Source organism: Melopsittacus undulatus, chromosome 19, assembly GCF_012275295.1.
Source record: "Melopsittacus undulatus isolate bMelUnd1 chromosome 19, bMelUnd1.mat.Z, whole genome shotgun sequence".
In the NCBI taxonomy this organism is placed as follows: domain Eukaryota; kingdom Metazoa; phylum Chordata; class Aves; order Psittaciformes; family Psittaculidae; genus Melopsittacus; species Melopsittacus undulatus.
The window spans coordinates 1,054,987-1,081,337 of record NC_047545.1 but is presented as its reverse complement, the minus strand read 5'-3'; the positions used below and the strand labels follow the sequence as shown (position 1 = coordinate 1,081,337).

General features: G+C 55.1%; 1 protein-coding gene across 2 annotated transcripts in view; it reads right to left on the bottom strand.

The window, feature by feature from the left end:
- CSNK1G2 (casein kinase 1 gamma 2) overlaps window positions 1-25,250 on the bottom strand; it is a 31,928-nt gene extending 6,678 nt beyond the window's left edge. Inside the window, exons 1-5 of one of the 2 annotated variants that reach the window (XM_034070639.1) lie at window positions 25,095-25,250; window positions 5,299-5,795; window positions 1,142-1,182; window positions 560-629; window positions 48-196 (exon numbers count right to left, since the gene is read on the bottom strand). In XM_034070639.1, coding sequence (XP_033926530.1) covers window positions 48-196; window positions 560-629; window positions 1,142-1,182; window positions 5,299-5,485 — 447 coding nt within the window. In that variant the 5' untranslated portion in view covers window positions 5,486-5,795; window positions 25,095-25,250. The remainder of the gene's footprint in view (window positions 1-47; window positions 197-559; window positions 630-1,141; window positions 1,183-5,298; window positions 5,796-25,094) is intronic. The other variant, XM_034070638.1, reaches the window with a different exon arrangement.
- Between the last annotated feature and the right edge of the window lie 1,101 nt (window positions 25,251-26,351).

Below are 26,351 nucleotides of genomic sequence, written 5' to 3'. Positions count from 1 at the left end.
GGCCAGGCTGGGATGAGCTGTGGGTGAAGTGAAGGTGCTGTGCTCACCAGCTGGATTGCGATCATCAGGACAGTCTTGAGCGTGAAGGTCCGATCACACAGATCAAAGAGATCTTCTAGGCTGGGTCCTAGCAGCTCCAACACCATGGCATTGTACTTCCCACAGGGCCCAAAGTAGTAAACCTGAGGAATTCCTTCTGCAAGAGACAGAGCAGGGGCTGTGAGGGCTTGCAACAGGGCTGAGCAGCATGGCAACGTGGCCATGCTGTCACAGCTATGCCATTGCTGGAGCTGGGGCAGGGGGCTGCACATGGTGGGATGGCTCTGCCCTGCCCTCCCTCCCAGCTGCATACAGCCTGGCTCTGCTCCATCTGCATCCCTGCATCCCTCTGCCTGCTGCGGGGGAGGTGGGGGGGACAGAACTCAATAAAAAGGGATCAAAGATTAGATGTGGCTCTGGGTAAAACCAACAAGCAGATGGGCAGGAGGTGCTCAGGCTGGGGAGGAAAGGGGCAGAGTCACATTTAAAGGAAGGCTCTTCCCCTGCAGTGTCCCCGTACCTGCATTGCCGAGCTGTTTGTAGAACCGGTATTCCAGGTGCAGCTGGGGGGCTCGGGATTTTATGGGTTCCTTGGAGGAGAGAAGGAGAACAGTTAAGGCTGTTGTGGGGAGCAGGATGTCAGGGTGTCAGACACCTCCTTCACATGCTGGCAGCAGCTGGACTAAAGGCATTTGGACTTGAGAAAAAAATGGTATAAAATGGGGTGATGAGAGAAAACCAGTCCATACAGGAGCTAGATCCACTCCCTGCCTCTCCAGAGAGGTCTGGGTGCTAGGGCAGACATTAATGGGTGCAGGTGTAAGTGAGGATCATCCTCTCCTGGAGGTCTCTCTGCTGCTGGCACCAGCTGAGTGCAGGCACAGGCCACAGCAAAGCCTGGAGAAGCAAAGCCCCAGGTCCAGATCACCCCACCTGCAGTGCCTTGCACTACTTTGCCTGCCCTCAATTCCTGCAGCGAGCACAGCTCCTCACAGCCACCCATCCACCACGGATCCAACCCACCCTGCTCCAACAGCCTGGCTACCATCCACAATCCTTCCCGATGGCCTGAACATCCCACCCCAAGCACAGAGGCACTCACCAATTTGATAGCTACGTATTCGTTCGTGTAGAGGTTCTTTCCTGCAGGGGGAGACACCAAAAAGGCAATTGAAAGCAAGTGAGCCTGTGCATCAACCCCACTGCGCAGCCTGCACAGGCCCCAGGGCTGCAGAACATCCTCAACAGGTTCAGCAGCTCCCACAGCACCTAAACAGGCCTCAAGGAACCAGGCAGAGCAGGAGCCCACTGTGAGGAGTTGCAACATGCCTGGTAATCACCCCCAGATGGGGTACATGGATTCCTCTGGGATGGGCAATGCTGCTGGGAGGGGGCAGCTTCCCAGTCCAGACCTGCAGGGATGCGACTGGCCAAGGCAGGAGCAAGGCTGGGCTTGATGTTTCTCCCAGCCCCAGCCCTGCATGCAGAGGGGCCACCCTGCTCTGGAAGGGCTGTCCAGAGTTGGGGATGCTGCTCTGTTGCCCTTGGGGGCACGCAGAGGGTGGCAGGAAGGAAGGACCCCCAGGAGCATGGGGGCAGCTCAAGGCTTTGCAGGGGTCTGAAGACACAGTAGGTAGGTGGTAATCCCTTCCCCAGACCTGGGCTCTCTCCTAGGGATGGCACAAACATGCTCGGGAGCATCCTTAGGGATGCTCCAACCCACCCCAGGGTGCAGGGGAAGCCAGGAGAAGACCCATGCACAAGGGGGAGCTGAAGGCACCAATGTGCTGGAGGGAGGGTCAGACAAGTGCCTCCAAGCACCCAGCAGGGCTGCAAGGGCAGCCAGGCCACCCCAAGAGTGCTCAGCACCTTCACAGGACTTTTCACCCCCATAACTACACAAAAGTTGACCTACTGGTGTCAGCACATCCTCCTGCTCACCCAGGCTGGGACAGGCAAGCAGGGGACATAAGGAAGGTATTACACCCATCAGTACTTCCGCCCCACATCCATAAAGGCTAAAAGACCAAAGAGGTTTGCAGGAATAGCTCTGAGGGCCCCTTGAGGGCCTGGGGAGATGGGAGTTAAGGCAGCAGGTTCCCTGCAGGGCAGCAGAGCTGCAGCCACACTGCTGGGTGCGTGTGGGGCCGAGGGAGCTGCATCTGTCTGCTCGGATCTTCTCCAAGCAATTTGCTCCGGGAACAAACTCCTCCTGGCATAAGATTTCATCTGCTCCCACTGCTGCTCTGCACCTGAAGCCACAATAAATCCTCATGGCTGACATCAGAGCCAGCTGCTGAGCGCCGGAGCTGGTGGCAGGATTACGGGAAGAGGGATGAATGGGAGATATTAATGGAGCAGCTCCTCCCAGGGATGGGCTCTGCAGCCAGAGGGGCTCAATCCTGCTGCCTCTTGTCCCACCCCTTGTTCCAGCCCCCTCCTGGCTCCATCATCCTGTCAGGTGCTTGTAGGGAGCCATCAGGTCCTCCCTGAGCCTTCTCTTCTCCATCTGAACCCCCCAGCTCCCTCAGCCCTTCCCCATCTCTCTTGTGCTCCAGGCCCTGCTCCAGCTCTGCTGCCCTTCCCTGCCCCTGCTTCAGCCCCTCAATGTCTCTCCTGTAGTGAGGAGCCCAGAGTTGAACACAGGATTCAAGGTGCAGCCTCACCAGTGCTCAGTACAGGGGCACAATCCCTGCCCTGGCCCTGCTGCCGCACTGGTGCTGATCCAGGCCAGGATGCTGCTCACCGCCCTGGCTGCCTGGTTAGTGGCCGGGTTAGTGTCCTCCTCTCCAAGCCCACCCCAAAGCATCACAGAGGAACTGCCATGAGGCCCTGCTTCGAGCAGGAGGTGCTGGCCTCACTCCTGAGGACACAGGGAGCTGAGAGGCACTGGGCTGCAGGCACAGGAGCCAGCAGCCATGCTGCAGTCACCCCTGCTGCCACCAGCTTCCTCCTGCCTTGTGCCCTGGCAAGGAGGCAGCAGATGAGCAGGGGGGACCATAGCAGGCTGCAGGTGCTGCCCAGGGGAGAGGGCCTGGCACTATGCTTGTGCATCACCCACCATTCCAAGACCAGGATGACCATGGAGAAGCAGGAACCCAGCATGGCTCTGGCAACCAGGAACCCCTGCCCACCTCATTCCTCTGCTGGCTTCCCACAAAGGCCACAAACCACGTTTGAATTTGGACCCCTCTGCCCCTAGGATGACACTTGTTTTGATCCTGGGCAGCTGAGCTGTGGCACCTGAAGGACAGAGCAGCACCCACCTGCTTTGGGAAGACAACCTGAGCCCTGGGAGCTGAGGAGGCATCTCCTGCCTTTTATTTTATTGAAAGGCAAATGTCCAAAGAAGATTTGGGAGCTTTTAAAACCTGAGCTACAGTTTGCAACCAGCCTGCCTTGAGGAATTGAATTCCTCAAGGAACAAATCCCTCAAGGAATCCCATTCCCAAGGGAAAACTGAGTGTCCAGCAACAGCTGGAGAGCATTCCTGCTCATGCCACCACTTCACAGCAGGATCCCTCTGGTCCCTTGCCATTCATCTGCAGTTGGAGGGATCCCTCCTTTCTGTGAGGTGCTGAATGCATTCCTGAGCCCTGATGCAGCTCAGAGGCACACCTAAGGAAGAGAGATGTGATTTTAGGAGAAAAGCCACATAGCTGTGGCTTTCACTGCTGTGATGGGATCCTTTGCTCAGGCCTTTTCCATGCTACAGCCAGGCACTACAAGAGTGTGACAGGGCAGGAAAACCACGTGAAGGGACCAGAAGCTTCTCTTGCTGATGGCAAGGACAAACTCTCACAGCAGGAATCGACCACTGCGGAGCCCCAGAGCGAGAGCTCATCCCTTCAGCCATGAGCACACAGAGCACACTGCTCCCAGAGCCCTGCAGCAGCTCTGCTCTGAGCAGCCCTGACCTCCAGCTTCAGATGCTCCTCAGATCCCCATGAGACTGTGCCCACCTCGGTGCTGTCCCCACAAAGCAAGGACCCTCAGCACTGAGCACATCAGAGAACAGCCATGGCCCCAGCTGTTTCAGAGCAATCCCTGGGTCTCCCTTCAGCACCAGGAGAGACAGACCCTCCACTGCTGAATGTGGGAACCTCTCGGCTGGATTTTAAACAGTGTTTTCCCAAGCTCTTCAATTCAGTAGTGATCCCATTGGGAATTCGGGATCCGGACAGTTCAGCCTGGCACCAGCCAGTCTGTCAGCTGGGAAGAGCTCTACCATTAACTCCTTGCAGACAGGGGCAGCCCAGTGAGGTGGGAAAACTCTCCCCACCCTCAATACCTGCAGCCCCCCACCTCCTGCTCCTCCTCAGGCAAACACCCTGCCCAGATCACCATGTCCTTGTGAGGACAGCACCGAGCTGGGCTTCAAAAGGTGCTGCTTGACCCAGCACAGAGCAACAAGGCAACTGCTGCCCCAGGCTCCATCTGCCCGGGACACCAGCCCCTTCCCAAAGCACTCGCAGCCAAGGCCAATGCTCCACTGACATTTCCCATGTGCATTCCTGGGGACATCCCAACCACACTGCCGGGCACTGCCACCTCTCCCAGCTGCCTGATGCCAATCCAAGAGTTGACAGCTTGCTGCAAGCCTCCTGGGACAGGAGCAACCTACCCACCCTCTAAACAAGAGTCTGCTTGACCCTGACAGACTTAGTTCAACACGGAAGGTGACCATGGGAGGTGTTTGGGATTCATTCAGCCCTTTCTTTCACCTGCATACAATCTGAGGAGAGTCTCTGAACACCCACTTTAACAACTGGAGTCAGCCAGGATAAAACACTGGCTCTTCCCCAGCAGAGCCCACATCCTGAGGCACATGGTGCAGCTGGTGAGGACACAGCAGCATCCCATGAAACACTGCTCGCTAAGTGCTCCTGGACTGGGGGGGACACACATCCAGGCCTGCATGGGCCACCACCACTTCCAACAGACAGCACTGAGCTGTAACACTCTCCCTGACAAACCCAAGAGTAACAGGTATGGGGAGGAAATGGGCACCGTGTCTGGATTGGGTCCTTTGGTTCTGACAGGCTTTGAAAGACTGAACGCATCATGAAGGGGCTGAGGAAATCTGCAAAGGAAGGAGAAGGAAAGTTCCCTGTGTAGGAAGCAGGGGCTACCTGCAATGTGCAAGGCTTCAATACTGGATGGCCGGTCAACACCCTTGGTGCTGATGGTCACAGGCACCCTTCTGCTGCCTGAGCAGGATGCCAGGGCCCAGGGAGGACAGAACTTGAGCCTTCTCACCTAGACGGAGCTCTCCGAAATTGCCACATCCAATCTTCTTGCCGACCCGGAAGTTGGGACCCACCATTAAGACTCCCGAGTTGGTTCCAGCACTCCGGGTTCCATGACTGCTCCTTCCTCCACCTGCCTTGGACATCCTTTTACCTTCCTCCAGCTCCCCTTTCCCTCCTCTCTTATCAAAATCCATAAGTTTGTGATACCCCGGCCTCTCCACGGTTACGCTGCTGCCATACAAATCCCAGAGCTGCCGAAAGTTGAGGGGTGAGGAGGACAGAAGCAGGGCTCTTCCTGGTTAATACACCATCCCGGGGAGCAGTGGGAGGGCAGGGGGTGGAGGAGGTCGGGGAGGCGGCCACACAAGGGTGCTGGGCTACTGAAATGTTAGTGCTTCCCAAGGTCCTGCCGGGATTGTCATCGTCGCCTGTTACAGGGAGGTCTTTGGTGGAGAGAACATCCTGTGGAGAGGGTCCTCCCGGCGCAGCTCCTTGGGCTCCCAGCTGCAAGAGGAGAGGGAGAGAATCAGCACAAGAAAACACGGGGGCAGAAGGCAATGGGAGGCTCCAGGCTCCTACCCCCAGAGCCCCCCCAACACCTTCCCTGCGTTATGGGTAACCCACAACGATGAAGGGTGCTGCAGGCCAGGGGTGGGAGAAGCTGGGGTAGCAGGAGCATCACAGGGGGGCCTCACATCTAAGATGCAGGCACAACTAAATTCCAACCTGGCCAGAGCAGGAGGTGAAACACTTCATCACCAGGTTAGAGCCTGCAGAGTCATGTGGGGAGAACAGTGTCCCTATGAGGAAGGGCTGATGGCAGCAGGGACCTTCAGAGCCAAGCTGCTCAGGGCCAAGCTGCTGCTGGTCAGACTTGAACCCTGCCCCACCCCAAGGTGGCCAAACAGCATCATGGAAAGGTTTGGGTTGGAAAGGATCATACAAAGCTCCTCCAGCCCCAACCCCTGCCACGGGCAGGGACCCCTTCCACTGGAGCAGCTGCTCCAAGCCCCTGTGTCCAACCTGGCCTTGAGTACTGCCAGGGATGGGGCAGCCACAGCTTCTCTGGCCACCCTGTGCCAGGGCCTCAGCACCCTCACAGGGAAAAGCTTCTTCCTTACATCTAACCTGGACTTCCCCCAGTTTACTTGTAACCCATTACCCCTTATCCTATCACTCCCTACAGCCCCTGATGAAGCAAGCACACACATAACCCTCTGCACCACGACACAAACCACACCAGGCGTGCCCTTTCCTACGAAGGGAAAAGAGGATATTCTGACTGCTGCTGGTGCAGAGGCTGTGCCCAGCTGAGTCACAGCACTGCCCCCAGCATCAGCCTCCGCTGCAGCAGGGCCAGGACCTTTTGTGCCAGCGATGCTGGGAGAGGCCCTGTGCTTAAGGCATTCCCCCTTGGCCTGTCCCTACAGGCCCTTGTCCCAAGCCCCTCTCCAGGTTTCCTGCAGCCCCTTTAGGCACTGGAGCTGCTCTCAGGTCTCCCCTTCTCTTGTCCAGGCTGCCCCAGCCCAGCTCTCTCAGCCTGGCTCCAGAGCAGAGCTGCTCCAGCCCTCGCAGCAGCTCCATGGCCTCCTCTGGCCTTGCTCCAACAGCTCCACATCCCTCTTGTGTTGTTGCCCCAGAGCTGGACGTAAGACTCAGGTAAAGCTCAAGTACTGGGGAAGAAGGCATCCCATGGGATGGGAGCCCCCTTCTTCCCCCACAGGCTTCATCCTCCAGGCCAGCACCTCCAGAGCATCCCCAGAACACAGCAGCCTGGTCTTCCAGGCCCACCCTGCTGCACCCAGCCCATCCTGGCAGAGGGAAACTGAGGCACGCTGAGCCTTCCAGCCTGCCCAGAGCCAGGCAGTGCAGGGCAGCAGCAGCCTGGGTTCCATGCCAGCAGGAAGTGGGGTGGGAGCAGCTCTGGAGCAGGGCTTCCCTGCGCTTTGTTCTCCCCAGCCCTGCGCACACACGGCCCACACGTGATATCCTGCTCATTCTTTGCTCCCCCAATGGTTTCCGCTCCAGGTTCCATGGCCATGCCCTCCCGCCCCTCTCCTGCCTTTCCCCACCTCTTGGCCTCAGGCAAGGACATGCAGGAGCAAGGAGCTGCCTGAGCAGGTGGCACAGCATAGCTCTCCCCAGGCATTTTGGGAACCACCATCCCTGGGCCGTGGCTGCAGGCACATAGGGGGCAAGGGGAGGCAGTGGGATGCACGGGACACGTTCCTTCACATCCCGTTTTGGGTTTGAATCAGACCTTTATGTTCCTTCCCGGGGGATTTCAGGCCCAGACTGCTTGCAGAGTCAGGCGGCCGCCAGCCAGAGCCCAGGGAGCTCCAGCTCCCATGCTTGGGGTTATACAAGAGTTATGGGCCAGTCTCTGCAAGGGGATTTCAGACAGTGGAGAGACACAGAGACCTAAGAGGAGGGCAAAAATAAAGCCTATTTCCTGTGAGCACTGGGAGGCTGCACTGTGTGTCCCCCCCCAGGCAGGACTCTCCAGCAAAGCCCAGCTTTGGGAGCAGCTCTGCTCAAAGCTCCCAGCTCCAAAGCCCAATTGCAGACAGCTGGGCCAGGACAGCCCCCAGCCCTGCAATTCCTGCTTTCCCAAAGCGGGGCATGCAGAGCAGCAGGAAGCCACAGCTGTGAGTCAGGCTGGGGCAAGCGATGCTGCTCCAGGCTCTGCCACCAGCTTCCCCCTGGGATGAGCCATGGGGAGCTCAGGCCTGGCAGGAATCTATTTCTGCCTCCAAACAGCACCCGGGAGAGGCATCAGCTCACTGTAGCTCAGCACCAAAGCAGGACCCACCACCCAGTGACTGCTCAGGTTTTCCACTCTGTGCCATAAAGGGATCTCTGGCCTTTAGAACTGAGAACAACCTAATTAGAAACAGAAACCTTTGGTAAAAGCCCAGGACTCCCACTGCTCCTGAGCAAACAGCCCTGCAAAACCAGTGCTTGTCACAGCGCAGCAGCCTCTGCATGGGCAGCAGGGCCCCAGCCTGCCCTGTCCTGCCAGCCCAGGGGAGCAGCACCATGGGGAAGATGCCCCTGATAATAAAGAGTTGCATTTTTGAACAGGAATCCTCACCCAGAAGGTCACATCGAGGCAAGCAGCCTCCAAAAAGCACCTTTGAGGCTGGATTTGTTGGCCTGGTATCAAAGCTGATGCAAGATGAGAGGAGGAAGACTTCTTTCTTTCTCTTTGGGGGGAAGGGAGAGGGATGAATAAGGAAAAAAACATATAAAATTGGCCTGAAATTTGGTAGAAGAAATTTCAAAGCAAGGTCTTCAGCCAAATGAGCGCTGTCCTGCAGTGTCTGCACTGCAAGTGCTCCAAGGCAGGGAGCCTGAAAGGGAAATCAGCTGCAGCCAAGTGCAAGTGGCTTCAGCAACTCCCCAAAACAGACCCACAGACACTGAGGGGGCAAACCCATGGCCAAGCAATCGTGAAACCCAAAGGGGTTCGTGTTGGTTTTGATGCAGTATTGGGTTCTCTCCACTTGCCACCTGGTTCTGAGCATGCCAGGGCTGCTCCAATCACATCTCCAGGCTTTCCCCTGCAGTCAGGAGGTGAGAAAAAGGGACTGGGGATGGTTTGATGTTGTAAGTAGAATGAAGCAGCAGCTGTGATTCTGGTGCTAGCCCTCTGAGACCTGGAGACTGCAGTGTCGAGGCTCATGAAGCTCCTGGCCACAACTGCAAGCATAAAATGCTTGTACATCACCATCTGGGGCACATTGTTCTAGGCCCTTTCTACACACGCTGTGCTCCTGCCCAAAAGAGGTTACAATTAAACGGGGCAAGACAAAAGAGGGGAAGAAGAGGCAAAAATAGCAGCCCAGAGCAGGGAGTGAAGGTCAGGAGCAGGTCCATGGTGCTTCTTGGAACAGAGCCCAGGTGTCCTAGACCAGCCAGTACCCTCAGGATGCTCCTACCAGCCATGGAGGCTTGACCACAGCGAGCCCTTATCTTCACAAGCCTTTGGGCTGGTTACTTGAAGCTGGTTTCCCCGTGTACTCTGTGCTTTGTGAGCAAGGAATACAGCTGCATGCAGATGAAAGAGAAAAGCAAGCTTCTTGAGAGCACAAGGAAGAAAAGCCCTTGACACTACACAGCTCCAAGTACAGATCACTGCCAATTAAAAGCTAAAAATAATCCCAAATACTCTGATGTCCCAGAAGACGACCCATCAGCTGGCTCCCAAACCCAAAATGCAGACCAAAAAGCAACCAGTGGCCTTACACAGCTGAAACCAAACCCCAATACATTTTAAAACTTGAAGAGGCAGATGAAGTCTCAGCTTGCAAAGAGATCAAAAGTCTGAAAACAAAGCAAGATCCAACATCTTTAAAGCAAGTACAGATGGTCCCAGATGACAGCTCCAAAGGTTTGCAGTTAGGAATGGATTCCAGTCTCTAGTGTGGCAGCCAACGCTGCTCATCCCAAACAGGGACAGGCTGTGCCACGACACAGAGGTTTCCCAAAATGAGGGGCATGGAAAGCTTCACCAGTTTCCCCACAGGAGACCCCTGTCATGGGCATAGTTCAGCCAGAGGTGGGAGCAGTGGCACAGGAGGGACACAGGGCAGGAGGACCAGAGCATCCCTAAACAAGATCCCTGATGCATGAGTGCTTCCTAGTGCATGGAGACCACTATGGGGCTGCTGGTGCCCCTCTACATCCAGCCCACCCCCTACACGAGGCCTCCAGGGACCCAAACAAGCAGGACAACTCTTGGTACTCATGCATGGCCCTGACCAGAGGCCTTCCAGGTTAAGCAGGTTCAGGAGGGAAACAACTCACCTGGGGTGTGGGAGCTATAAAATGAGAAAGAGATGGGGGGCAAAACAACCCCAATCAAACAGGCTCATTCCAACCTAATGCTGTGAACTGTAATGGTACAAAAGGTCCTCCTGAGATGCAGGTTTGGGCCCACATCCTCATCCTCCAACGACCATTTGCACACGTGCCTGTGGCAGTGGGGAGCAGCAGGAGCCAACACAAGCTGCAGGAACAAGACAGCAGCTTGTGGACAAGGTTGTTCCAGCTGCTCCAAAGGCCAAGATCTGGCCATAAAGTCACCTTCTCCCACCAGCTTTCATCTGGATCAACAGGAAAGGAAGAAACCTTCCAGACTGTTGCAGTGCAGCAGAAACCTGTGGTCTGCAGTGTCCTGTGCTCTACAGGGCTGGTTGGGGTCCTCTCTCTGGGCTGACGCTGCTCACTTCTCCTTCAATAGCTGAAAGATTCAAGGAAAACCCTGTCCACACAAAAGGGAAATCCAGTGGATTTTCCAAGATGTAAAAGTAATGTTAACTTCTCCTATCCTGGCAATTCTGTGTTCAAGCCATATCTGTCCAAGCCCAAAACCACCAGGATTAAAATACAAAAGTAATTCAAATACTAATAACAAAGCATTTGTGGTTTTCCCCCCAGAGCTGGGCTGGATATTTCCTCTTGGTTTCCTCTTCCATCTTCACATCTATGAAGCTTTCCTCTAAATTAGAAGCATTCCCTTGTTATTGGCTATTCCCTTTCCCAGGAGATTTTTTAGACACTGCGAACTTTGGTCAGCTCTTTACCTACAACAGATGAAGCTCCAAATCGCTTCTTTTCTCCCAGCTTCCAAACACAAATATGGCTTTTTAATGGAGTTTTAATACATCTTTTCAACAAAGGTTTGTGCCACACTGTCCCCTCCACAACCCCACAGCAGAGAACTGCTCCTGCTGTAAGGGAGTCACAACTTGGAGGCCTCACCAGCACTCAGCTACAGCAGGTTCCCACCACATGAAACCAGCCCTGACCCACATGGGATTTCACCGAGCTCCTTAGATACCAGATGACAAAGTCAAACCCAGCAGCCTGCTTTAAAAGTCTCAGCTGTTCCTCAAACCCAGCACCACAACAGTGCAGCTGGGCAGGGAACCATCCTCTTGCTGTGCTCATGACCCCAGAGTGCATGCAGCGACCCCAACCCAACTCCAGCCCTGAGAAAGAATGGGAGCAAAGCTGAAACCTGTTCTTTGAACATAATGAAATTAAGTAGTAAAAAGGTGGGGGAACCACCAGTAGTGTTTTCAGTTTCAGGCAGAGCCCAGAAGGCAGCATAAGAGTCTCTAGGACCTCACGTGAAAGTGTGAATTCCCTGCTGTGATTTTAGAACCTCGCTTTTGGGATGGGCATGGAAGAGCCATACAAGCCACATGATGGACAACATCCCTGGACCAACAAGCAGGTGACTTCACCCTCCAGTGTGAACAGCTTGCACTGCAGCTCTGTGTGACCAAGAGCTCCCTTCTGGGCAGGAGGCAGCAGGACGTGTCTGTTCCAAGCCTGATGAGGAAACAGCTTCTGGCAGCAGCTCAGCAGTAATTATTTTGCACCAAAATTTCTTAATGAGGACACAGGCCCCTGTGTAGGCACCAGGAGCGGGACCATTGCAGTGAGCGTCTGCCTGCTGCTTGCATAAGCACAAATGGAAATCAATGTGCTTTGGATAGTCCAAATTGAGACAGTTCAGCTCCTCAACGTTTCTGAACACAAACATGCTGCAGAGTCAACAGCTCTTCCAGGGCAGGTCCTGGATTTCTCAGTAAAAGCAGCCACAAAGAAAACTTCACAAAGCATCTTCACTGCTGCAAGGTGCTGCATGCAGAACCACACAATGAACTGGGTTGGAAAAGCCCTTTAAGCTCATCCAGTCCAACCATTCCCAGCAGTGCCAAGGCCACCCCTAACCCATGGCACTGAGGCCTTGTCCCCACGCTGTGTGCACACTCACAGGGCCGGTGCCTGCAGCCCTGCCCTGGGCAGCCTGTTCCAATGCCTGAGCACCCTGTGGGGCAGGAATTGTTCCTCAGCTCCATCTAAACCTGCCCTGGTGCAGCTTGAGGCTGGTTCCTCTTGTCCCATCCCTTGTTCCTTGGGAGCAGAGCTCAGCCCCTCCTGGCTCCATCCTCCTCTCAGGCACTTGGAGGGAGCCATCAGGTCCCCCCTGAGCCTTCTCTTCTCCATCTGAACCCCCCAGCTCCCTCAGCCGTTCCCCATCTCTCTTGTGCTCCGGGCCCTGCTCCAGCTCCATTGCCCTGCTCTGGCCCCATCCAGCACCTCAAGGTCTCTCCTGCAGTGAGCGACCAGAACTGAACACAGGTTTCAAACCTCAGTCTTTGTTGGATCCCTGTTTAAAGCAGTTACACCTGGATGGAAAATATTAACCACATTTCACCAAGGAGCCGGAAATATCGTGATGGAAACTTCAGCAGCAGCACAGGAACCAAGCAAAAAGCTGAAAATACTTCTCTAGGAAAATTAATAATAGTAAATACACACATGCTAAATTAAGACCAGATCTGAAAACTAGGCTGGAGAAGATGAAACACAGCACAAGTTAAACACATCCATCCAAGAACCAAGTGCCCAAGAGAGTCAATGCACATTTTTGGGCTCAGCCACAAATTTAAACTTCCAGTGACAGAATTCCTAACATCTACCAGAAAACACACTGAGGCTTTATCAGAGAGACTCAAAGAGAAGCAGCTTTAGGGCTGACTTTACAGAGCCCACAAAAGGGGCCTGACTGTACCCCTTGTGTAAACACACTAAGCCCCAGGGCAGCCACCTCCCTGTTCTCAAGCCACATCCACCTCCGGATCCATTCCCATGGTCCCCATGCTGAATCCACACTGTGTGGAAGCAGTGGGAACACCAAACCTCAGTGGGGTTTGCAAACCTGTGCTGGAAAAACAAACCCCCTGGTTGCAAGAGGGTGTCAGGCAGCAGGATACCCATCCACCTCCTACCTATCATGCCACTGGGACGTTCCCAGCATCTTCTACCTGCTTTCTGCTCCAGTATCCCTTCTCCAGGACCAGCAACAGCCATCCTCTGGGCTGCTGGGCCAGAAGAGGTTCTGGGACACAGCTGGATGATGGTAAGATCAGCAAAGAACCCAACCCCAACCCACTGCTCATTGCTTGCACAAGGGTCACTATGGTGTTCCTGCTCACAGATGGAGCAATTTCTGTCTGAGAAAGTGTAACCTGCTTTGCTATCAGTGTAAGAGGGACACCGCAGGTAACGTGTGTGAGCAGAGCAGCAAACCTGGTTCTGAGCAACAGAAAAGACACAGGCTCACCTCTGCCCCTGCATGACTGAATTACCTGCTTCTGCAGAATCTAGAGCATCAGTTCAGCACAGAACAAAGCCAATAGGATGCTGAAGTGGTTTCAGTTTTACTAACATCAAGTTAGTGGTACTGGAAGAAAGGAAATGCATTACAAAGGCAAGCCTTTAAAGGACAGCACTCAGAGCCCCAGTTTTCCATCCCTTCCCACAGCCATATGCTCTAGTGGTTTTCCTGGGACACATCCCAGCCAAGGCGCTGACATTGCCTTTCACCACGAGAGCTGGATTCAATGAGGCAGCTCATACAGGGAGACACTTGAACCGTGGCCTGAGCCCTCAAGTCCCTCTCAGGAGCTGGGTTCTGCAGCTCTCTGGTGAGTTCCTGTTTGAACCAACCAACACATCCACAATGCAGCAAGCTCCACTTCCACACTGGATCAGATCAAATCCAGAGCTGCAAAGGAACTAGCTGCCTCCCAGAAGTCCCCAGCAGCTGGCCAGCACAAACCTGTTCACCAGGGCCGTGCCCTCCCCTTCTCCTGCTCTCCCCTCCACACATTTACCATGCTTGACGTAAGGAGCAGAACCTGATTCCTTTCCAACCAGTCCCATCCTGCCCAGTTCCTGCATCAATTTCATTGTCACAAGCGCACTCATCTTGGGAGGGAGCCTGGAACTGTTTTGTTTCTACAGTCAAGACCCAAGACTGGCATTTACTCCACTTGTGCCCAGGGCATGAAGCACGACTTCATCCAGTTCCAACCCCTGCCACGGGCAGGGACCCCTTCCACTGGAGCAGCTGCACTGGACAGGCTCCTAAATAACCTCAGGAGCAGGAGCCTGGGACAGACTCTGCCCTCGGTCACTCACACCACAACACAAATGGCTTGGAAGTGGCCAGAGCTGCCTCAGCATCACTGAACAACTCAGTGTCCCCACTTGCTCCCCAATTCTAGGGAGCAGAAGATCAATGTTTAGCAGAGCATTAGCTCTCAGCACTTCCATCCTCCCTCCCTGCAGCCCCAAAGCAGGCACAGAACAAGCTAAAGCACTCCCTGCACTCACCACTTAATAGGCCAGGGCACAAACCTGCTCCCACATCAGGTGGTGCTCACTCTTCTGGAACCACCAACCCTGCAGGCAGGACATCCCTGCTGTCCAAACTGAAGCCACATTGCACGTCCACAGCAAACTTTCTCTGAACCACAGCTTCCCAGGAAACCCCCTCTTGTTACCCCTCTGTCCACCACAGTCCAGGCCACAGGGAACCCCAGATGACACCGGGTGTCATCCTGACCACATCTGTCACACCACATGGGACAACACAAGAGCCAGATGGCTCCAGGGGCTGGGCACATCTCCTTCCCTGAAAGGGGTAAGCAAACCCACAAGGACCCTGGCTCAGCAGATGGGATGTGTACGTCCAGCCCGGCTGCCAAAGGCCTGTGCCCTGCAAGGACAAGAGGTGTGCCAGCAGGTTCCCCCCTCCCATCTGGGGACTGTCACTCTGCAGGGATCTGCTTGGCCTCCTGTCATGTGTGTCACTACCAAAGGCTTTTCTGTCAGCAGGATCTGGGTTGGCAGAAGCACTCTGAATAGCAGGATTTTTACTTCTTCCCCTTAACCCATATCCTCTCAACAGAAGCTGGTTGGGGAGTTGCTGCACCTGCAGGTCCGGGGTGGCCTTTTTGCAAGGCAAGGTGGTGAAAGATGGGGAGCCTGCATCCAGCTCTCTCTCTAACCACCAAACCACAGCTAATTCCAGCTCCTCCAAGGTCACATGGAAGGGGGATAATGCCACTCTGCTGTCCCAGCCCAGGAGCACCATGGAAAGCCCTGGCACAGGGCGTGTGTGGGGGGTGTCATTCCCACTGGTGACAAGGGCTGTTTCCATTTCTGGGCTGCAGAGCTGCAGCTCTGCCAAACTGAGCTGTCCCACATGCAAGCAAACACCACTTCCCTCTCTGCCTTCTTCCCCAGGCTGCTGGAAGCTCATAGGCTTCCTCTCAATTGACTGCCAAACCTTGAGAAGGAGGGAGGGAAAGGTGAGCTTGGGGGAGGGAGGGCACAGGGAAGCCTCTCCCCAGAGAGCTGCCAAATTCCTTGTGCCAAGGTCCAAAATCACTTCCCTGAAGCAATAAACCACCCAGAAGCTGGTCTCTGCCTCAGGTAGCTGCTCCCAGCTCCTCACCCAAATGGGGACAGCCACCACCTTCCAGGACCAGCAGCAGGACCCACAGCCCAGGCTGGGAGGGGAAAGAGTAGCACCAAGCAATTACTGCAGAGTAACTGGGGCAGAGGATGCTCTGTGGCACGACAGGATCCATCGGCTTACACGCAAAGAGTCAGCAGTGTCTTCAGAGAAGCAGCGAGCAATCCATGAGGCAATCCTCTTCCCACCCCCTCTGTTACAAGGCCGAGCAGGTCAATCCATTCCACATTTTTCCTTGCAACCTCCTGAAGGCACAGAAGCGACCTGCTTGTTTTAGAGACAGGGAAGCAAAGCACCCGTGAGCTCAGAGAAGAGAAGGGAGGTAAAGAAGGGCAATTCCCAACTAACTGGAGACAAATTCCTAAGCCCTACACAAATACCCCTGGCTTGCAGAGGGGAATGAACTTCAGAATACAGGGACCAGAGACCTACAGCCCATTCCTGGTCATGGCACAAACTGTCCAGGGTCTTTCCCTCCTCCATCCCACACATAGAGGACCAGACACGCAACCCTTTATTAAGCACCGTGACAGCTTTGTGGATTAAGGCCTCAGTGTGGTTTGCCACAAGCTCCACATTCCAAAGGTTGTTTCTCATCTGCCCTCTTTGCCCACCTGTGTGTATTTTGCACAGGATCAGATGGCCAGGACTGGAACAGGGACACCACAGGAGCAGCTACAGCTAAAAGGTGGCTACAGATGTGCTGCGGACTGGGAAAGGAAACTTCTTAAGGGCTCAGCCAAAAGACTGCTCTCAAACAGGCAGATCTAGTGTGACCTCATTGGTTCCCCCTTTACCTTACCTGCTCAAGACCTTCTCCTCTGGGCCCTACACAAAGGGCTTCATTTATAAAATCAGAGGGCTCACCCACGTGGAGGAACAGGCAGGATACACCCCCCAGGAGGACCCATTTCATCTTCCTGCTATTAATATCCGGAACATGATTTGCACGAACAAAGTGTCCCTTCTCCCTCATTTCTGGGCTCTCACTTCTCTGCTTTGTCCCAGAAATCCCAGCCAACACACGTCCATCCTACTCCAGTGCACACTGCCATCCAAAACCCCAAAACTTGCCTTTCTTTGAGTTAATCACTCCTGACTCCAGCTCCCATCACCTCTTCCAGCTCCTGCAGACAGGACACAGCTCCCCTGGCTCTCTCATTCGTTATGCAGAAAGTCTGTGGGCTTAAACCCATCAACACTCATTATGGAAACAAGCCAAGACTTCCTGCAGCTGCGCAGTGCTGTTGGGTGCCCACTCACAGCAGCCCTCTGTGGCCCTTCAAAGTGGGAACACAACCCCACAGGGGCTCTGGGATGTGATGCAGACACCGTCAGAGCCTGTGGGTTGGATGGACGCAGCTCAGTTGTCACCACTGAGTTATAACCTCAATTACAGATGGTACGAGATGCCTGCAGACCATGCAAAAGGAGGGGAGTCTGTTTGCCACCTTCCTATAGAGCGCCCCATCTCCTTTGGAGCTGGATGGGGCTCTGACAAAAGCCTTTGCTTCCCCAGCACCAAACCTGTGACTAAAAGCCACAGTTGGACCTGGCTCTCCCTCACGTGGCTCCAGGCTGGGATTGAGGGCTCTGCTACACTGAAGGAGAAAGTCCTCAGCCTTTCAGAGCTGGGCTGAACTCAACACAGGAACCCACGCAAAGCCTTCCCCTTGGGCTGGCTTGCAAACAGCCTCTGATTTGGCTTCAAGAAAAAAACATGTTCTTTCTGGATCTAAGCACAAAAGAGTTAAACATGGCCAAAAGCATCCAATCAAGAGCACAGGAAGTTAGGGCAGAGGTAGCTAAGGAAGCCCAGATTTCACATCTAGACCTAGCACTATCAACCTGCCCTGCTCTGCCTGGCACACCTATGGAGCTGGGAACAGAGGAGCAGGTTCCTCTCCATCACCATGTCCTCATGCACCACCAGCATCCCAGCACACAGCCCCACAGAGCTGCTATCAGCACTGGCCAACAGCAGCAAACACCCCACACAGGCTCAGCAGTGGGATATGTGTGTGTGTGTAACACTGAGAAGCATCACCCAGAAAGGTGAGAGAGAACCGGAGGAGCCAGAAGCACCTCACTGAGCAGGTCACACAATATAAGAATCGATGAGGTTGGAGAAGACCTTTAAGAGCATCAAGTCCAACTGCTCCCCAACACTGCCAAGGCCACTGCTGCTGTTGGGTTCAGAGAACGGGAAATCCTGCCATTAGCAGGATCCACTGCAGAGTGCATCACAGCTCAGGACCTCTTGCCACCAAAGAAAGCAGAAGCAGCAGAGCATTACTTGTCCGATAAGCTGCTTTTATCACAGAGCTCCTGCCCGCTCCAGCCCAGCTGTGCACAGCAGCCCTGCCTGGGAAGCACCTCCAAGCCTGTGCCTTTAAGCCTGGCTGCAGCGGGCGCAGGACTGGCTGCAAGCAGTGAGCAGACACACCCTGCTCCAGCCCAGCACACAAACATTTCCTCTCGCTGCTCCTGATCTGCGGCACAGCCTCAGCCACTGCTGGACCTGCCAGAACAGCACCGCAGCCCGTGCCACACAGACCTGCACACAGACACATTGCTGCCCTGCCCCCAGCAGTGGGCCTGCTCCCCTCAAACTTCTTCCTGAAATCAAATATTTAGAGTCTAACAGGCATTCCTCATCACAGGCACAAGTTAAATATTGGCCCTAAAACAACAGCAAGTGCCTTTAAATGACTGTGGCTGGAGAAGCACCGCTCTGGACTTTGATTTCTGGCTCTGCACAAATACAGGAGCAAAGCACTGAGTGTCACAGTTTTCTCGCAGGAGAAGTCAGATTTCAGGCTCTGCAAGTCCCCTGCCAGGACCACAACCAGCAGTGGGAACTGTTCCCTGCTTGTGCCTAACCACACTCCGGGTGCCTGTCTGCTGTCACCGAGCCAAGCCCACTGCAGTGCATCCTCTGCGCTCTGCACAGGATTATTTTGAGTCTCGTTTCCAGGTCTGCACTTATATATACACTCAGAGAGACATTAGAGAAGACGTGCTGGGAAGCATGGGTGCCATCCAGATTGCAGCGATGGCATTTGCAAGTGCTGTCCTTCCCATTCTGGCTGCTCCATCACCTTTCTCCCAAGATGCCCACCTTTCCATGCCTGGCAAAGTGATGTTTCCAATGCAGACGATGCTCTGGGTTGTTCCTCCTCTGCAGACAGCTCAGCTCTTGCAAGAGAATATCTCAGTGTGATAAGAGCCCCAGGAGTCAAGAGAGATGTCAGAGAGAGGAAAGGGCGAGGAGAAAACACAACATGCAGTGAGGTCAGTACACCTGAAGCACGGCAGCACTTGGCTCTGGGACACTGTGCACATTTCCCATGCGGAGCAGAGCTCCCGTTGTGACTCTGCAGCAGAGCTGGGCCTGGCCTCACCCCAAAGCAGCCCTGTGATGCTGAGCCCAGTGGCAGGCAGGACTGCTGCAATTCCCTCCCTGCTCACACAGCTCTTGCTAAAGGCAGGCCTGAAACCACCTGAAACCAGAGTGTGATCCAACACAACAGGGCTGCCCAATGTTTCTCCGTGGCAAAATGCCACAACAGATTTACCCCGAGAGCTTTAGGTACAGAAAGGTTCCTGCAGCACAGACAGCAGGAACAGAACAGCATACTGCACAGTAACCCCCATTCACAGGTGTTTATTCTAGATCAAGTTCAGTATGGTGTGTGTTAAGCTTCATTTCACCCTCCTGAAACTGGTGCCTGTAGATCTGGTGAGCCTGAGCAGCACTTTGCTCAGCTCTCCTCACTCCAAGCAGCAGCCTGGGAGACAGAGCAGGGACCTGAGCAGTGGAGAGCTGCTCCCTGGCAACATCCCCTGCTATTGGGTGAGATGGAGAGTGTGACAGTCTGCTCTGCCTCTGTCTGCACCCTTCCCTGCACTGAGAGTCCTACCACAGCACTTCAAGCTGGAAGATCTGCTGAGGCCTCTGACAATCTTCTCCTGATCAGGCAGATACCCCTATGAAAACAGCCTGGGTTTAAAATCAGCTGCAAGTTATCCTGGAGGAAATGCTAAAACTCCATGTCTCCAAGCACTTCCAATTCTTTCCCCAACCACCGAAGCCCACTGAGGGATGAGCTCCAGCAAGTTTGTGCAGGAATTCCCAAGGCTCAAAGCACAGACTAGTCTCTACCTGTCAGCACCAACACCTCTGGCGCCTTGTGCCACAGCACACTGACCCCACACCCACCAGAGCTGCCAGCAGTCCCTTCCAACACACACCATACCTCTGCTTCCAGCACCTGTCCCAGGTCACATCCTTCATGTTCTCTGTACTTGGGAACAAAAAAATGAGGCTTCAATTCAAACCTGCATCGCCTTTAGGATACAGGGAATCAGCATAGTTGGAGGTGGGGGGATTCCAGCAGAGCCTCAGCCTGCCCCTCGCCCACATGTATGGGACAGAAGGTGCTGGAAAGCACCATCCTCTTCCCGCATCAAACTGGGGAAGCCAGGCAAGGAGTACAAACCCTGCCAACAGTCCATGCTAAAGAAAGGAAAAGAAAAAGGGTTTCTGGCTTTGTTGTTTATACCTCAGGACCATCTCAAAAGCAAAAAGCAGTGAGATTTTCCACCTGAAAATATGGGGCAACAAGTCTGTAAGAACAGAGCTTCTGAGCAGGACAAAACTATTACACCTCCCTTCTGGCTCTGGATTGGATTAGCACTGACCTTTCAGAGCCCAACTAACAGCAAGACTTTCCAGCCTCTGGACTGGGAAGGGGATCAAGTCCCCAGAGCCATGGCCATGCTTCCAGGGGACCTGAGACACAACCTCCCCCTCCCCAGCAGAGCTGCAAAGCTCTTCCAAAGGAAAGCTTCACAAAATCCAAGTCCAAACCAACCTTAACGCTTGTTTATTAAGTACAGAACATCCCTCTCGGGCTGACAAAGCCTGGCCATCACCTGTCAGCTGTCTCATTCACTGTCTGGAAAGCAAAAGCCAGGCCTCCCTCATTAAAAACTGTTACATAAGGTTAAATAACAAAGGGCCACAGGACATGGGGGCATGTAAAAGTGATCACAAAAAGCAATGCTCCTCTCCTCCAGCCTCTTGGTGTTTCTAACACCCCAAAGAGCCCAACCAGCACCTCATTTCCAAGGCCTGCCTGCAATAATGTCCTGGCTCATCCCAAGCACTGCTCTGCTGTTCAACTTACTGCCACCTCCACCCCACAGCCACCAAAGGGACGCCAGCCCTTCCTGGCTCTGTCCCCACCAGCAGGGCTGGATTCTGCTGCCTGATTGACACTGGAGAGGAAACTGAGGTCTTGAAGCCTTCCCAAGGCTGAGGCTCAGCCCCTCCGGACCTCGCGGGCCAGGACTCCACTTCCTTCACGTCACCATCATCACGCCAGTCCCCTCAGCAGACGAGCTCATGGGAGCCTGTGGGTTTCTCACAGCTGAGCCAGCCAAGACCTTCCTTTCCTACAAGCGAGGATGTTTATGCCTCAACATGTTAAGCGACGTGCTCTGACTGCAGCAGAGAAGGCAGGTGTCACCAGGGGACTGCCTGGAAAATGCAACTGTCACCAATCTCCCAGCAGAATCCAGACTGCATGGGCACCTGGGAAAGCTTCCTGGACACATGGAGAACATTTGTCTGTCTTTGTGGAACCAAAGAAGCCAACTGAAAGCCTTGAAAGAACTCATTGGATTCCTTTAGTCCAAGAGCAAACTCTCCCTAGGGTAGACCACAAAAGAAATCATGGACATCTTGCTCCATGTAGCATTTTGAAACACCTGCAAAGTCTGCAAAGTCTACAAGCTTCAGCTTATCTGAAGAACCATTTCCTAAATGACACAGTGTGGGATCACCTGGAGTGCACCCATGTGCTGTAGGCTTCCCTGCAGGAGGCAGGAGACACGTACTGCACTCACACCCTGTGCTCTGCACCCCAATTCCCTTTCTGTCCCAGCAGGACTGGGGGGAATCACAGCTCTGACCTGAGACAAGCCTTGAAAAGGCAGCCCCATGTCTCACCCTGGCAGCTGATGGGGTAGTGAAGACAAGGCAAGAGAGCCGTGAACATCTCAGCTCGATGCATGCTCTGCAGGAAGCTTTTTTAAAGGCAGTTATTAAGAATATGCATCACCAGAACATGCAAGGGAGGGGCTGGCCAACAGGAAGGGCTGCAGCCTGCGCAGGCACTCAGAATTCCCCAGGAGATGGAGGGCAGCTTAGTGGGAGTGTGGGAGCCAGGCAGAGAGCCCCAAGACTCAGCTGGCCCAGTAGAAAGTCACCTTTACACCCTCCTTGCAGCCAAGTCCTACTTCTTTCTCTACAGCAACAGAGCAGCTGGAGACACAGACTGCCCATAGGAAGTATAAACATCCAGTGAAATGAAACCCCCAAACTATTTATAAGCACGCAGCTTTTCTAACAGGAAGGTAATTTGTTCTCCAGCAGAATCCCTGAGCTGCTGACACTGGCTCCTGCTCCTCCCTTCCAGCTCACATGGTAGAGCAGGACCAAAGCAGTCTCCAAACCACACCATGTCTGGTCTGGGCTCTGGAAGGAGGGTCAATTTCACAGCTTCCCACTGTGTCCAGGACAAGCCAAGTCTGCCAGTCAAAGCCCAATTACAGGGCTGTGGGCAGAGCCACAGGCTCCAAGGAAAAAGCCATTATAAGCACATGAAGGAAGCTCCTGCATTGGCACCCGAGTCTCCCCCCTCTCAGCCACACTGTGAGGGAAGAGGGTTTGAGTCCTGATGCAGCTGGAAGTCACAGGAGCAGCACAAGGCAAACCAGGCCACTGCACCCTGGTACCAAACCTCACGTTCACCAGCCCTGCTGAGCCAAAGGAGAGCATCTCTTACACAGCCCTGAGCTCTGCACCTCTCCTGTACACACCCAGGAAGGAGCAAAGCACAGCAAGGCTTGCTGCTCACCAGAGGCTTCCTCACCACCTCCAGGAAGCCTCTAATGCCTGTAGTGCTGCAGCTCTTCTACCTGAAAAGCTTCCTACCCAGACTGGCTCATGCAAGCACTGGTCCTTCTAGCAGGCTGTTAAGCCCCCAGACTGGATGCTAGGCACATACCTGGATGGAGCAGCCAAAAGCAAAGGCTTGCTCTTCCAGCACAGCTCATCAGGGCTCCTCCTGGCCAGGAAAACCACGGGGGGCAGGGGGAGAAAGCTACAGAGTACCATCAGGCCTGAGTCCAGTAAAGATGTTTACTGGCAGTTGCTCTCAGACATGGTCTCTTCCAGCCCAGTGGGGCTGGAGGGGGTGGGAGGAAAACCACTGATTGTCAGTGAGCACAGCCCTCATGTCATTCCCATTGATCCGCTGAGTCACTCCCGTATGAACAGTTTTGACCACACTGGGGCTGCACAGGAGCTTGGCAGGGGAATACAGAGCATGAGGTGATGCGAAGCCTCCCCACGTACCGACACCAGCAGAGACAAGCACTCGCAGGGCAGCACCGAGAAACCTGCTGCACTGCAAGTGCCAACTTCCTCCTCTCTGCTTGCTCTGCTCGAGAGTGCTGCAACAAGGAAAGCAACCCCAAACCCACTGCAAGGGCAGAGCACAGAGCTCCATTCAGTAGGCCCAAAGAAACTGCTGCATAAAAGAAAGTATCTCCTGCAAACCACCAACTGCACCCCAGTTGTTTTGATGCAAGTGCAAACCAGAACAGCAGGTGGTTGGGCAAAGGAACAACACAACTGATTGATAAGGCCTTACAGATTTGTAAGCTAATGAGAAGGAGATCAAACCCTGAGCAGACAGACATGGGAGGGCAGTTGTCCCTCCCAGCTAAGCAGACAGTCCCCCCAGGGAGAACCAGGGGGCTCCCCAAGTGCACAGACCACCACAGACCCCAGAGAAGCTGCTACCAGCCAGGCAGCAGGTTGAGGTTAGACCATCCTCATCCACACAAGACTATAACCCACCCAAAGGCCCAAAAGGTGCCAAGCAGCAACAAAACCATCACCAAACAATGTTCCTCCCTATGGCACCGAATTCAACCAAACCCAAGGCAGCTTTGGCAAGTTCCTCCCAGCAGTCGAGTCCATCCCACCACAGAGAAGGCCTCTCCACAGGATCCCCACGGAGGCCTCCTGCCCTAATTTACAGCAATTCTTTTTCAGACACCCTGGCAAACACCAAACGTTGTCTCCAGTCTGTTATATAAGGCCCGATTTTGAAAGCTCTGTGCTGGAGCTGGGGGCTCACTGTATGTGGCAGGGTGATGGGAAAGTCCAGCTGGGAAAGGGACATACACACTCCTCAGAATGCACCTCCAGATGCCAACCACTTGTTGTACAGAAGGAAAACAAAGGGATTAGTTCATGAGGCAACTTCCAAACACACCAGTGCAAACCACTCACCAGCCTGCAGCTGTTTCACGCAGGGTTTCACCTGGGTCCCTGTTACCTGTAGTTTCTTCAGATCACATTCATTTCATGGCAACTTGAAAGAGGTTTAACGAAGTTTGGGTTTTAACCCCAGAAATACACAGCAGGTCCCCATCTGCCCATAGCAATTCCTCAAAAGAAAAGACACCTTCCCAAATATCCCCACAACTTTGCATTCTTTATCCCCCCCCCCCCAAAGCCTCACTCGGTTCCCTATGCCAGTCACCAAACAGGAGGCACAGGCCTCTGGTGGCCTGGCTCCACACGAGAGCTGCTTCTCATCTGCAAACCCCTCTTCTTGGCTGCCTTAGGAAGGGATAAAGTCAGCTCCTGTCTGGTGGGGGCAGAAGGGGGAGCGTATTTTTCCTGTTTCTCACATTCATCCTCACCCACTTTGCTAAAGAAAAAAACAGCTATTTTAAATACCGGATTCAGCACAGTCCCTTTCCCCAAATAAACAGTTCCCAAGCTCTCTGGAGAGAGGAAAGCCACATACAAAGGAGCCAACATCCTGCGAGGCTCCGGCTCCACCGGGCAGGCCGGGGCAGGGCGCGGGCCCGGCAGACACAACCGGGGAAGGCCCGGCCCATCCCTGACACCAACCCGGCCCCAAGGGGGCCTTGGGAGAGGGGGGACCGGGATCCCGGGTGGACCCGGACCCCTTCCCCAGGGCCATGAAACAGGCACGGCCGGCAGGAAACGGAGCCAGGCGGCGCTGGGCCCTCCGGCCCAGCCCAACCCCAGCCCCGCAGCCCCTTCAGATCCCCGGGCCCAGCCGGACTCCCCCAGCCCCAGTCTGTTCCCCCCCAGCCCCACCACCCCCGCGGCCCCCCCAGGCCAAGCCTGGGCCTCCCACAGCACCCACCTCTCCCCGTGGCCCCTCCAGCTCTCCGGGCCGTGCCCGGCGCCCACAGCCCCTCAGCCGGCGCCCCGGGCCCGGCCCCCGCCTGCGGCACCGCCCGGCCCGGCCCGGCCCCCCCCCTCCCGGTCAGTACCCGGTCCCGGCCGGGGCGAACCGCAGCAACAGGGCCCGGCCCCGGCGCCCCACGGCTGCCGTTACCTCGGCGGGCCCTCAGCGCCGGGCCCCGCTGCCTCGCGGCCGCCTGCCCATGGCGGCGCCCCCGGCCCGGCTCGCCTCACGCCGCCTCTCGCCTCCCCTCACCACTCCGCCGCCAGCCAGCCACAACGCTACGCCGTCGGCGTAGGCTCCGCAAGCACCCATACGCCCCCCGCCAAGCCGCCGGCGTAAGCGCCCTTCCTGAATACCAACTCCAAAGCGGAGAGGCCCGGCGAAGCCCGGCGCAAGCGCAGCCGACAGGAGGGTGGTGGCGCAACGGCGTTGGCGTAAAGTGAGTTGGAGAATAGGAGGCTTGAGGCGAGCGACGGGAGGGAAGCTTTGCGGCAGCGCGGGGGCACTTTACGGCAGGACCGCGCTTGGCGGCTGCTGGCGGAGACACCGTTTAACTCCATGGTGCCCGGAGGGCTCCGGTCCGGTCCCGGTACAGGCCTTGGCTCCGCTGTAGGGTGAGCGACAGACCCGGTGTGGGGTGATCCGTGTGGGGCCATAGAATAACCGGTTGGAAAAGCCCTTTAAGCTCATCCAGTCCAACCGTTCCCAGCAGTGCCAAGGCCACCCCTAACCCATGGCACTGAGGCCTCGTCCCCACGCTGTGTGCACACTCACAGGGCCGGTGCCTGCAGCCCTGCCCTGGGCAGCCTGTTCCAATGCCTGAGCACCCTGTGGGGCAGGAATTGTTCCTCAGCTCCATCTAAACCTGCCCTGGTGCAGCTTGAGGCCAGTTCCTCTTATCCCATCCCTTGTTCCTTGGGAGCAGAGCCCAGCCCCTCCTGGCTCCATCCTCCTGCAGGCACTTGTAGGGAGCCATCAGGTCCCCCCTGAGCCTTCCCTTCTCCATCTGAACCCCCCAGGTCCCTCAGCCGTTCCCCATCTCTCTTGTGCTCCAGGTCCTGCTCCAGCTCCATTGCCCTGCTCTGGCCCCATCCAGCACCTCAAGGTCTCCCCTGCAGTGAGGGGACACCGTGGAATGTGTTGACCCAGGTATAGGGGACAGGCCCTGCTATATGGCTGAGCACACCACTAGAGCAGAGTCCCTGTGTGGGCACAGCCCCAGCATGACATGCAACCCTGCACTGTTCAATATCTCCATCAGTGACACAGACAGTGGGATTGAGGACACTCAGCAAGCTCAAGGACAGCACTGAACTGCATGGTGTGGGTGACGCACTGGACGGAAGGGATTGGATCCATCCAGAAGGGATGGCAACCTAGACAGCCTGGAACCTCATGGAGTTCAAC